At 39.1% G+C, this 12,992-nt stretch overlaps 1 protein-coding gene across 3 annotated transcripts in view; it reads right to left on the bottom strand.

Annotated features, from left to right (window-relative positions):
• The window catches only part of CTTNBP2 (cortactin binding protein 2), a 171,701-nt gene that overhangs the window by 56,746 nt on the left and 101,963 nt on the right, over positions 1-12,992 (bottom strand). For all 3 annotated transcript variants that reach the window (XR_013999579.1, XM_081147738.1, XM_081147737.1), the window contains exons 8-9: positions 10,957-11,208; positions 2,088-2,205 (exon numbers count right to left, since the gene is read on the bottom strand). Coding sequence is in view for 2 of the 3 variants with exons in the window: in XM_081147738.1 (XP_081003864.1) it covers positions 2,088-2,205; positions 10,957-11,208 (370 nt within the window). In the remaining variant the exon portion in view is untranslated. The remainder of the gene's footprint in view (positions 1-2,087; positions 2,206-10,956; positions 11,209-12,992) is intronic.

Here is a 12,992-nt window from a genome sequence, read left to right as displayed (position 1 = left end):
CAACCCAGGAGAAAGTTCTCTTGGCTCTATCTTCAGCTGTATTCAGAGCCAAACCACTTTTCACTACCTCATCAGCTACAATCCTAGATTAAGTCATCATTATTGACTATTACCTAGAATACTACATCAATGACATAAGAGGTCCCCTGATTCTACCTGTGACTTCTTATAGTCTGTTCTCAACAAAGCAGTCAATGAGACTATTAAAATGTACTCAGATCTGTCATTCCTACACTCAAACACTGACATTGCTCCCCCTTAAGTCCCTACAATGCTACAAATTTCAACAAGATCAGGACCCTAGCTCACCACATCCGGAAAATTCCCTGGCCTGTTTCCTTCTTCTCTCTCCTTGCTCATTCTAAACCAGTCACCCTGGCAGTTCCTCAGACATGCAGGTATGACCCTGCCTTAGGGCTTCTGTCCTCCTGATGTTCTGCCTGAGAAGTTCTCACCTGAGATATCTACATAACTGCCTTCCTCACCTCCTTCGAGTGTTTGCTTAGATGCCTTATCAATGAGGCTACCCTGTCTGTCATTTTAAAAACTAAAACTTCGATTAGCATAACATTCTCCAGGTCCATCCATACTGTCCCAAAGGGTACCAGATCCTTCTTCTTTACAGCTGCATAGTATTCTGTGGTGTAAATGTCCCATAACTTTTTTATCCATTCATCTACTGATGAGCACTTGGGCTGTTTCCAGATCTTAGATGTTGTAAATTGTGCTGTTATGAACATAGGGGTACATGTATTCTTTCTGATTAGTGTTTCGGGATTCTTAGGATATATTCCTAGAAGTGGGATCTCTGGGTCAAAAGGCAGCTCCATTTTTTAATTTTTTGAGGAACCTCCATACTGTCTTCCATAGTGGTTGCACCAGTCTGCATTCCCACAAGCAGTGTACTAGGGTTCCCCTTTCTCCACACCCTTGCCAGCACATGTCATTTGTTGATTTGTTGATGGAAGCCATTCTGACAGGTGTGAAGTGTTGCCTCACTAGGGTTTTAATTATTTATGCTAAGCAAAATAAGCCAGGCAGAGAAAGACAAACATCACATGATCTCACTTATATGTGGAATCTGAAGAACTTAATAAACTGATGGACAAAAATGACTCAATGACATGGAAGCAGGGATCAGACTGACAAATCTCAGAGGGATGGGGGGGCGGGTAGGTGGAGAGGGAGAGATTAACCAAATTTATATGCATATATGCATAACCCAAGGACACAGACAATGGTGTGGTGAGGGACTGGGGAGGGGGGTGGAGCGGGGTGGAATGGGTCAAAGGGGAGAAAAAGAGACATCTGTAATATTTTGAACAATAAAAAATAAAAATAAATAAATAAAAACTGAAACTTCAAAACCCATTTTAAAAACTCCCACTCCCAACCTCCCAACCCCTTTAGTCTTTTCCATAGGGCATGTTACCATCTTACAAACCCTAGAATGAATTATTTCTTATGTTTATTCTTCATTTTTTGTTGCTTAACATTAAAATATAAACTAAAGTGGAATTACTAATACAGCTGGCTGACTGAATGGACTGGGTGTTAATCTAAACATAAGAGGTCATACATGCTATTTTGTATGTATGAACCCAGAAGTGAACCTTTCATAAAATGTGCTAGAGCATATATTCTTTGAGCTGGAAGGAACCAAAAAGATCACCAATTAGCTTCATAGGCAGGTAGGCAAACAGATGTGGAGAGACAACCGACTTGCTTAGGCTCATCAACCAGCTAATATCAAAGTATCCTGCCATGATTTCTCATACCCTGTTAGACACATGTCTATAAAGACAACCTAAGTCAGAAGAAAAGAGTAATACCCTAAGTCAGAAAAATGATAAATACAAGGAAGATCCTGCATTATTTGAACAGCAGCTAATTCTGTAAAAAGCCATTCTACACGGAAAAATAATTACCACAGTTGTAATCAATAAAGTGTTTTTGTAACAGCTAGGATTCAAAGAAAGAAAGCTAAGCAGAGAATGAGAGAAATGAATTGTATTAATATTTTTTTCCATTTTCCCAGAGGCCTCATGTGGATGAGGGATGAAAAGTGAGGCTGTGAAGGCACTCACTCAGATTCTCCAGCAGATGCTTGCAGTCATCCGTGGCGACATCGTGTGCAGTCCGATCGCACTTATCTCTCCTTTCTGGCTCAAGCCCGCCATGCCTACACAGAATTTCTAGGCAGTTCTGTAAAAACAAAAGCTCTATTACCTTAAGTTCAAATTAAGAAACTTGAGCTAAAACCCCAAGGGAAAAATCAGTTGCCCACAGCAAACAAATCAGGAATTCTACTTTGGTTTGAAATCTTATTCCAATTCCAGCAACCCAAACTAAACAATATCTCAAAATGAAAAGCAAATAATGCTTCATTTAAGTGTATATCAGGAAAGAAATTAACTTTGGCAGACAGTGTCCCTCTATGTTAATTTGGCAACATAAAGCAAAATGACTTTTGCTACAACTGGGCTGTCTTCTGGACTATGAAATGCTTTCCTGGTCATGTAAGTGCAGGACTCCAATTTTAACAATTCTACCCCAGAGTCCTCATAAGCACATTTATATTTGAGATCTTAGAGTGTCTGGGTTTTTTGGGTTTTTTTTAATTTAAATATATAAAGAACATGTTGATTGAATTTTTTAGATAAACAGTCCCAATAGATACTGAAGTTATGTTCCCTCTCTTTTTCAGCTTTTCTTCTTCTGTGCTGCTGAAGGAAATCTTCACTCAAAAAAAATCAGTATCCTACAAACTGACAAGTCTTATTTTCCAAAAATTTTCAAACCAAAGTAGAAATAAATGAAAACATCTTCTAATCAATAATTGGCTGGCAGGATGTTACATTAGGATATTTACCAAGGAACTCTACTAGCTTAACTTTTACCACTTTATTTTTTCTTTTCTTATTTCCCATAAGAATAAGCACAAAATTGAACAGACCAGTATCTATGGAAAGGAACTAACAACCAAAACAAGCATCATCCTTCTCATCACTTCCTTAAACACACACACACACACACGCACACATGCATGCACATACACATGGCTTTGCTATAAAACTACCCCTTTTCTGTTTGGCAAAACACACTTTTTTCTTTCCATGTGAATATTTTACTGAAGCATAATATTCACATAGAAAGTACACACGTAAGTATGCAGCTTGAAGAATGATCACTAAGTGCAATACTGTGTAAGGAGCACTTTGTAAGCTTCCATCTCAATCTCTGGCCCCTCTCCCCTTCCCCCACCGCCCTGCACCCCCCAGGTATCTACTATTCTGATTTCTAGTATTAGAGATTGGCTAGCCTGTTAATGAACTTTATATAAATGGAATCATACTGCAGGCACACTTTTATATTGGCTTGTTTCAGTCAAGATAATGTCTATAAAATTGATCCATGTGTTGGGAGTAGTAATAGTTTATCTTTTTGTTTTAAAAGATAAACTATTTTACTTTTTAAAATTACTGTGAGGTATTCTATGATATCAATATGTCACAATTTAATTACCTAATATGTTATTGATGGACATTTAGGTCCTACTATGAACATTCTAGTATAAGGCCTTCGGCAGACATGTGCACACATTTCTGTTGAGCATATGAATTAGAGCTAGACTGCTTGGTCACAGGCTGTGCATATGTCCTATGTTAGTATATACTGCAAAGCACTTTCAGAAGTGGCTACACCAATTTCCACTCCCACCAGGAGAACATACGAGTTCCAACTGTTTCATATTGCCCCCAAAATATACTCTAAATGCAACCAGAGTTCACAAGGAAGTACAGGAAATCCCTAAAACCAAGGTGTAAGTTGAAACCACCAATTAAGTGAAATGTGAACAGGAAACTAGTGCTTGTTTAAAATCAAAGCTGATACAGAGACTTCTTTTGGACGCTGTGGGGATGGGAGACTAGGCCTTGGGACACACAAAATGGAGAAGCTGAACCAGAGGACCCCTAGGTAAAGAAAATCTGCCTGCCTGCAAAGGGAATCAGTTAGGACATCTGATTCTCACTGCCCCTGCTCAGGCTGGAGACATTTCCTCTATAGTTGTAATCAAAGTCTGGCTTAGTTGTAATCAAAGTCTGGCTTTTGTGGGTCTGGGGGTTCAAATTTAAGAAATTGTTAAGTCAAGAAATTAAATGAAAACGAAGTCAAATATATAAATAAAAATTCTTATAAAACTCTTTTATTAATTTGCACAAAACCAGTGAGTGCATAAGATAGTTAATGAGGAATTCAGAAATGTTGATTTAGAGATTGACTCTAAAACAAGTATTAAATAGAGTGCAGTCTGATCACTAAACTTTGTGAATTCCCAGGTGATAAAAGAGATAAATAATACATTTATTATGCAAGTTAGTACCTGCAGAAAAAGCAGGTAAGAGCCAAAATAGACCTGGATTATAATCCTGCCAATATAAGTTATTTTATCTACATCTTTGATAAATCACCTAACATTTTTTGCTTCAGTTTTCTTAGCTGTGTTTCAAATATCTATCTTTCATAGACTTGTTATGTGACTTACACGAAAAGATGCATAAAAAGTTCTTATATTCTCAACACTTACTAAACTCTCAATATTTATTAGCTGCTGTTATTATAATCAACATAATCATTACCAATTAGAAAAGAGCCTGAACATCTAGCACATGAACAAATGTCACTGATCTCAATCTCTAACTCTAGGTGATATTACTTTAGATTACAAACAGAAATGATAAACAATGCAACCCAAATCTACAAGATTCTTTTATTTCTGATCCACAAAGACTGTTATATATAATTTGTATTACACTCAGGTAGATCAGTGGACAATATATATAAGCAGCGACTTTCTCTTTAATGAAGCACAAAATGTCAGAAAGATAGCAGGAGATCGAATATCCAAACACTGCTGCAGGTGTGAATTCTACAGCACCATGCTGGGCTCAGTGGGGAAGACAACGATGAACACTTTACCCAACTGAAGCGTAACAACAACAGCTACAGCAACTACCTTCCAAGTATTTGGTGCTCATCCTCCACACAACTGGATGAAAGAGGTACTAAGCACCTCTGTGCCAGGTGCTGTTAGAGGCAAGGGTTGAGATGATGAATAAGGTAACAGTTCTGTTTCTCGGGGGGAACGCAGAGTGCAGCGAAGAGTCAGGCAAGGGGAAAATGTGCACAGGAAAGGGGGCTGCTGAAATGATGAGCAAAGTTTTACTGTGTGGACTGGGGAGAGGAGGGAGAGGTGAAGGAAGGAATCTAAGCTCTCTCTCTGACGAGGTGGCATTGTGTGAAGGATAAATGCTGGGATGCCAGTCACTGCTTCCCGAAATGGATTCCCAGGGGCCTAAATGGGGAAGGGTATTCTATAAAAGAGAGCCAGAGATCTACACGAGTTCAAGCCAAAGTCCAATTAGTTACCATACAGATACATCTGCAATAACAGAGGCTTAAAAAAGCAGTGACTTAGGCTTCAGCTTTCACTTCCACTTACATCCCCTTCACCAGGACTTAGGAAGGTGCCCACAGTTACCTGCAGTGGAGGCTGGAGAATGTAGGTCCTTATTTTGTGTGATCAGGGTCCCCTCTGAAAACTGAAGGATCCATTATTATAGAGGAAAGGTAGAAGAGATGTTCAGGGTCAATGAACCACCTCTACCATGGTCCTTTAAGGAGAGATGAGAAACAAGGTACCGGTGCCAGGGCGACTAAGTAGAAACCCCTAGTCCAAAGAGCTAGAGATAAAATCAGAGTCAAAGCAGAGAGCTGAGAGTGTGAGATTGAACAGAGGGAGCAAAGTGAAAGCAGTTTGCAGATGGAAGTAAGGTCCAGTGCAGGTGCTGGGAACAACCTTGGATGTGGGTGTACCCAGTTTTGCAGGGCAGGGGAGATGAAGGCTGTTAAAATGGGAAATAAAGGCATAAGCAAAATGGTAGCTTTAGGGGTGAGTGGTCAAAAATGAAGATGGCTGGAGTCAGCTGTGAAGGACTGAGTGCTGAGGAGTTTGGATGTTTCTCTACAGGCATGAGGATATGTTCAGGTAACCAAGTGCCACGATTGGCTCAGCTCTGAAAACCAGCTGGCGCATTTGGAAGATATATCGGGACTGAAGACAGTGATAGGAAGGAGAGCTAAAAAGAGTTAAAAAGAATCCACTAATTAAATAAACACTTAGTACTTTTAAAAAATATATGTTTTTATTGATTTTAGAGAGAGAGGAAGGGAGATGGAGAGATAAAAACATCCATCCACTGCCTACTGGATGCCACCTACTGGGGATCAAGCCTGCAATCCGGGCATGTGGCCTGACCACAAGCCTGGGAATCAAACCAGCAACCTCTTGATGCATGGCACGACGCTCAATCCATTGAGCCACACTGGCTGCGCAAATATTTAGTACTTTAGGGTCAGAGACTCTGCTGGGCACAGCATATACAAAGATGGAAAAGTGATTTTGGGGAAGAGGTAGAAAAGGAGAGAGGCATGCAAACAATTACAGGTTTGAAGTTCAAGCTCTCTAAGGGAAATGTCAAGAGGTGCCCTGAGAATATCTAACTCCTGGAAGCCAAGACTTAAGCTGAGATGTTTTCCAGGCAGGGAAGGGTCAGGACAGGAGAGGAGGCCATTTGAGGTAATGGAAACAGCAGATGCAAAGGCAGGGAGAGAAGAGAAAGCACAGGATGCCTGCACTGAAGCCAGTAGTGCATGGTTAGATTACAGAATGCATTAGGAAAGGGGACAGGAAGTGTGCCTGAGGAGGAAGACTGAGGCCAGATTAGGAAGGGGCCTGTCTGTCATGATAAAGGTCTGGCATTTATCCTGGAAGCGACAGAGCCTTGTGAAGACATTAAGCAGGTAAGTGACATGACCATGTCACTTGGATCAAGCCTGCAATCCGGGTCCCTCTCTTGGCAGTGTAAAAGAGCAGGAGTGACTGGATGAAGAGGCCCCGACCCCCCTAGGCGCTGCACAAGTCCACAGAGCAGATAATGAGGGAGCTCCAAGGACAGTGCTCACAGGACAAGGGAGAGGCAACACATTCAAAATTCATCTATAAAGAATAAACAATTGAAATCATTCAGTTAGAAAGATAGGGGAAGTAAACATAAATGGCAGGTGATTTTTTTTAAATTTTATTCAGAGGAAGAACAAAAGATGCAGCAGACTTGCTAAGGATTATGAATATGAGAGCCCAAGGATTCACCCACTTGGAGCTGTTTGGTAGAAGCAAAAACAAATTTGGTCACTAACAAGTTTACCATATAATTTTCTAAACTGGGACACTTAAGAGTAAAAAGGAGGCACTGTTAATACTAACATTGGGATGACAGGCATAAACAAGGACTGTACTGGCCAGACTGGGACATTCCCTGTAACTGTGGCCATCTTGGATAGAACCGTCCCGGATGGGTTCAGGAAACAGTAAGCTGGGCCAGAGGTAAGATTTTGGAATCTCTAATAGATTATATTCTGGGGGTCAATAAGTTCATTTAAGGGAGAAAATACAGAGTGAGGAGAAAAGGGTCAAAATCCAGATCAATGAAAGGTGTTCGTGGAAAACACTGGAAAGTCCATGTCCTGGGTTTATCCTCGGTGATTAGTTCAGCTCTGGAGTAGTCACAGGCTAGCTTTAGTGTGAGGTATTTCTATTACCAAACACAAAACAGTGATTTGCATAAATTGCTTAAACACTAGGAAAAAAACCAAGGACAAAAATGGCAAAAGTACTGATTTGGGAATCTTATCTTCCATGAATTGACCTTGGGTAATTAATTAGTCATGCTATTTTCCAAGACTTAATTTTTCACCTGTAAGACAAGGTGGTTAGACTGGATGAGCTATGTCTCTTTGAACTTTGAAATCCCACAATTCTTTATTGAAAAACAGGGAAAATTAAGGTCATCATCTTGGGTTACAGTACCTTATGTAGCCTGGACACATATATACCACTGCAAAGAGAAAAAATATTTGTTTTTTTTTTAGCTCTACGTATGGTCAGTGCAGAACCTTTTTATTCACATGATTACTTCAGAATAGTTTTTTAAATTTTTTCAGAAAGGGTCTTTACAACTTAGTTGTAAATGGATCACCCCTCTGGAGCAATATCTCAGCCAGAATATAAACTTTGTATTAAGCAAGTAATACAAAAATATTTTCCAATGCCTTTCTTTGACTAGGAAGGAAGGCAGGATGATATAGTGTAAAGAGTAATTAAATCAGGCAATCTGAGCTTCATTCCCAACTTCTATCTATTAATTCCTACAGGGTTTAAATATCCTTATAATCATAAAAATCATAAAATGAATAAGTTAGACTGGAAGAGTAAGTATCCACTCCAGGGTTAAAATAAATCTATTATTTCAATCTATTATTTTACTTAGAGGTGTGTGAATATTGTTAGTCATATTCACTTTTAAAAATCTTTCTTTTCTTATTCACAATTCATCTTATGTTTCTTAAAGTAAGTGAATATAGGGTGAGACATATTCTAAGTGAGAAAGAGGTCACAGTTCCCTTTACTCAACAATGACAGAGCACCCACATTTGCCAGGGGCCTGGGTACATGGATGGTATCATCCTTGATTATCAATATCCTAGGAATCCCAAAACACCAATCAGAAAGAATATATGTACCCCTATGTTCATAGCAGCATAATTTACAATAGCTAAGATCTGGAAACAGCCCAAGTGCCCATCAGTAGATGAATGGATAAAAAAAGCTGTGGGACATTTACTCCATGGAATATTATGCAGCTATAAAAAAAAAAGAAGGATCTCTTACCCTCTGGGACAGCATGGATGGACCTGGAGAATATTCTTTTAACTGAAATAAGCCAGTTAGAAAAAGACAAATACCACATGATTCTCACTTATATGTGGAATCTAAGGAACAAAATAAATTGATGAGCAAGATAGGACCACAGACATGGAAGCATGAAAAACACTGACAGATCTCAGAGCGAAGGCGGGAAGAAGTGTGGGAAGAGGTTAACCAAAGAACTTATATACATATATGCACAGCCATGGACACAGACAATACACAGGGGAATAACTGGGGAAAGGTGGGAGATGGGTGGAGAGGGGCAAAGGGGGAAAATGGGGGACATCTGTAATACTCTCAACAATAAATTTTTTAAAAAGCATCAGGACTAATAAGGAGTCATAATTAAGGAGCTGAGCTGCAACACAAGCACCTTACACTGCAGTGTGACTCACATCGGGGAGTAGATTCCTCTCTCTGCCTAGCAAAGGTTCATTAGCTGAATACCCTAGATCAGTCATGCTCAGGTTTTATTTCGCGCTTTTTGCCTTCAGGTTGAGCACATGTACACCCACTCCTATCAGTAACATATTGCATTATACACAAAGATTTTCTTTAAGGAGTGAAGACAGGTTGCAAACTATCCTTTCCATGCTCCTTTCTGGCATCAAATAAGATTCATAAGAGGAAGTTACCCAACCAGGAGTTCCAAGCACACATTTTTAGCTATTCTCAGATGTCTCCATCTGGGTGGGCATACCATAGCACTTAAATTCAGCATGTCGAAACCCACATTCTATCTTCTTGATCACAATGACACCTCTTTTCTCTTTCTGGGAACATCACTGTTATCCTTCTATTCAGCTTCCTCATTTCCCATATCTAATCTGTCTTCCATTCTTGATATTTTTAGCCTGTAATATCTCTTATTATTTCTACCACTCTCCTCATCTTTAATCTAGTCTCTCTCCCTGACACCCACTTTTTCATAATCCCCGATCTTCTAAATGTTATTGCTAAATTAATCAATTTAAACTAGAAAGCTGATTATTTTGCTCCTTTGTGCAAAACCTTTCAATTGCTTTACCCTGACTAGGAAATAAAGCCTAAACTACTTAATATGTCACTGAAGGTCCATGATATCCTATGAGACTCCCAGTCCAGTCTTATTTCTTCTCACTACTCTTCATTAGCTCAACTGGAGCTGTTACCACCTGCCCTTTCCATTTTCTGTTCCTATTGCTCCCTCCATCTGAAATACTCTTTTCCCCAATAATGATGGCAAATCTAACCCACTCTGCAAGGCTCCAAATAATTTCTATCTCCTCTAGAATGAGTCATTTCTGAATCCAACATCCCTGCAACTCTGCTCTCTGAAATATGTGCATTCTCTCCCTTTTTTCCACAAAAATAAAAATGTGCATTATATTGTTCTAACCATGTCTATTATACTGCTTTTTAAGAACATTTATTTTCAATTATAGTTGACATTCTATTACCTTCCTTTAATTTTTGTACTTCTCTTATCCTACAGTTGTCCTGTACCCCATTGGACCAGGAGTTACCTAATGGTATAAATGATCCCTGGAAATGAGAGCATACACAGTACCCTGCACTCAGGAGCATTCTAATAGCTTATTGCTGCTAGAGCATATTATTTCCAAAGTGGCTTAAATAGAAAAAAGAAGCATAAATAGATGGCCCACGATATTGTTATTTCTTGAATAATCAGAATCTTTTTCAACTCTAACTGATGAGTGAAATTCAGAGCTTCCTCTATTAGTAGGCAAGCACAGATAGAGTGTAAGGAGGCTGTTCACATTACAGGGTATGTATTTGAGACCTGGCTCTCCCTCTAACTAGTATCATGGCCTTGGTACTGAATCAAACAACCCAGCAGACTAAATCAATACCAACCATTTTTTCCTAATTTTATATGAGATAAAACATTACTCCCACATTTCTTGTTAACAAATCCCAAACATGTTTTCTATGAAAAGTCTCATATACTCTTGACCAGAAATATCTGCTGGACAGAAAAAATCAGTTCATCTAGGTAGCTAATCATCTCCTGCAATGGTATCATCCAGTCTTCTATTATTCAACTGTCATACACTCAGTCAACAGACAACTTTGCCACTCATCAAATTCAAATGAGTAACGAGGTCAGCTGCTACCTGACACACCTTAAAACCCTTTGAAGCAGCAATATGGGCAGCAGTCCAGCCTTCTCTGTTGGCGTGGTTAATGAGGTCTACAGAAACAACAGGTTTGCCTGTGCCTTCAGGACTCTCTCCTCGATCCAAGTCAAAGATTTCCAACTTGGTCTCCTCCTCATGCAAGGAATTTCCACAAGTTGGTGCTCTATGGTACATAAGAAGCTTGAGATTTTCCACATTACCAGTGTCTACAGCTGCATGAATTGGTGTCCAGCCATCCTGAAAATAAAGTGACCAGAGGAAACGGTTGATTACAACATTAATATTAAGAACAGAGTTACTTAAAGTTCACTTCTAAATGTTCCTGGGCATGGAGCACTGAGTTGGGAAAAGCAGGAGTTCCAATCCTGAATATCACTGATGAGTTGAGTCAAGTTCTCTGACTTGTCAGTGTATTTCCCATCACTATGACTCATGTTTGCTATTTTGAAAGAATTTACAATGGGGGGGGGGGGAGGGACATCTGTAATAGTTTCAACAATAAAGAAAAATTAAAGAAAAAAAAGAATTTACACTTAATAGTTAATCATTTGGAGTGAGTAGGTACTGCCCAGGCCAGTAATTATTATGTATGGAAAACCGAAATCTCAGTTTAATACTACAAAAGAGAATGAACTTTAGCATAAAAAGATTTTTTGAAATGTATATCTAACTACAATGTTATTAGTAATGTTCTAAATGAATACTATTATAAGCCAATTTACCTATAGGGCAGATCCCTAATTCTAGTGATCGTAAAATTTTATGTCAATGATTCTAGAAGATTCTAGATAACAGGGAAAAGGTAGACACATAGAAAAAACTAGAAAACCCAAATTACTTCATGGGTGCCCATGGGCGTTTTTTGGGTGTTCTGTGATTGTAGTGGGTCACTGATACATTCGAACTTAGAAAATGTTCCAATTTAAATAATTGGGCCTATTCTCTAGAATGTTACTTTGAAGTCTCAATCATCCATTTAGTTGGTTGCTAGAGTAGGCTCAACTCTTTTCTAGGGCAACAGTTCTCAGGTGTGGTCCCAAGACCAGCAGCATAGCATCATCCGGAAACCTGTTAGAAATGCAAATTTTTTTTGTATTGGAAAAATCTTTACTGAGTAAGTCTTAAAGGCTAGGAAATGTACTGCAGTTTCTCATAAATATCTTTTCTCCTAATCCTTCTTTTTTTAAAAAAATTATCTTTATTGTTGAAAGTATTACAAATATCCCCTTCTCCCCCCACTGACACCCTCTACCCTACATCTCCCCACGGGCCTTCACCACATTACTGTTTGTGTCCATGGGTTATGCATATATGCATATAAATTCTTAGGTTATTCTCTTCTTATCCCACCTCACCCCTTTCTTCCCTCTGGGATTCGTCAGTCTGTTCCATGCTTCTATGTCTCTGGATCTATTTTATTCACTGGTTTATTTTGTTCATTAGATCCCACATATCTAAGATCATGTGATACTTGTGATACTTGTCTTTCTCTGACTGGCTTATTTCACTTAGCATAATACTCTCTCTAGGTCCCACCATGCTGTCTCAAAGGGTAAGGAATCCTTCTTTTGTACAGGCGCACAGTATTCCATGGTGTAAAAGATGCTTGATATGATTTCAATGTTCTTGAACTTGTAGAGACTCTAAATGACACACTGGGTCAGATGGATTTAATTGACATTTGCAGAACATTTCACCCCAAAGCTGCAGAATATACATTCTCCTCAAGTGCACACGGGACATTCTCAAAGATAGACCACATGTTAGAACACAAAACAAGAAACGCAAAATTTTGAGCAACACTCAAAACCTACAAAATCAGAAACTCTTGGGGGGGGGGGGCAGCAATCTTCAACAAGCCCTCCAAGTGATCCCAATGCACTACAGTTTGACAAGCACCATTCTAGGGAAAATCTTGGTCCCCTTGTAGAGTCTTACATTTTTTGCATAGAGATAGGTCTGCCTTCTACTCAGGTATTTGTCTTCATTAGATTTTTAAGACTTTCATTAAAAAAAAAATT

This window comes from Miniopterus schreibersii (assembly GCF_964146895.1).
Source record: "Miniopterus schreibersii genome assembly, chromosome: 9".
NCBI lineage: Eukaryota > Metazoa > Chordata > Mammalia > Chiroptera > Miniopteridae > Miniopterus > Miniopterus schreibersii.
Note: the sequence above shows the minus strand (reverse complement) of the source record. Positions and strands in the feature narration are given on the sequence as shown.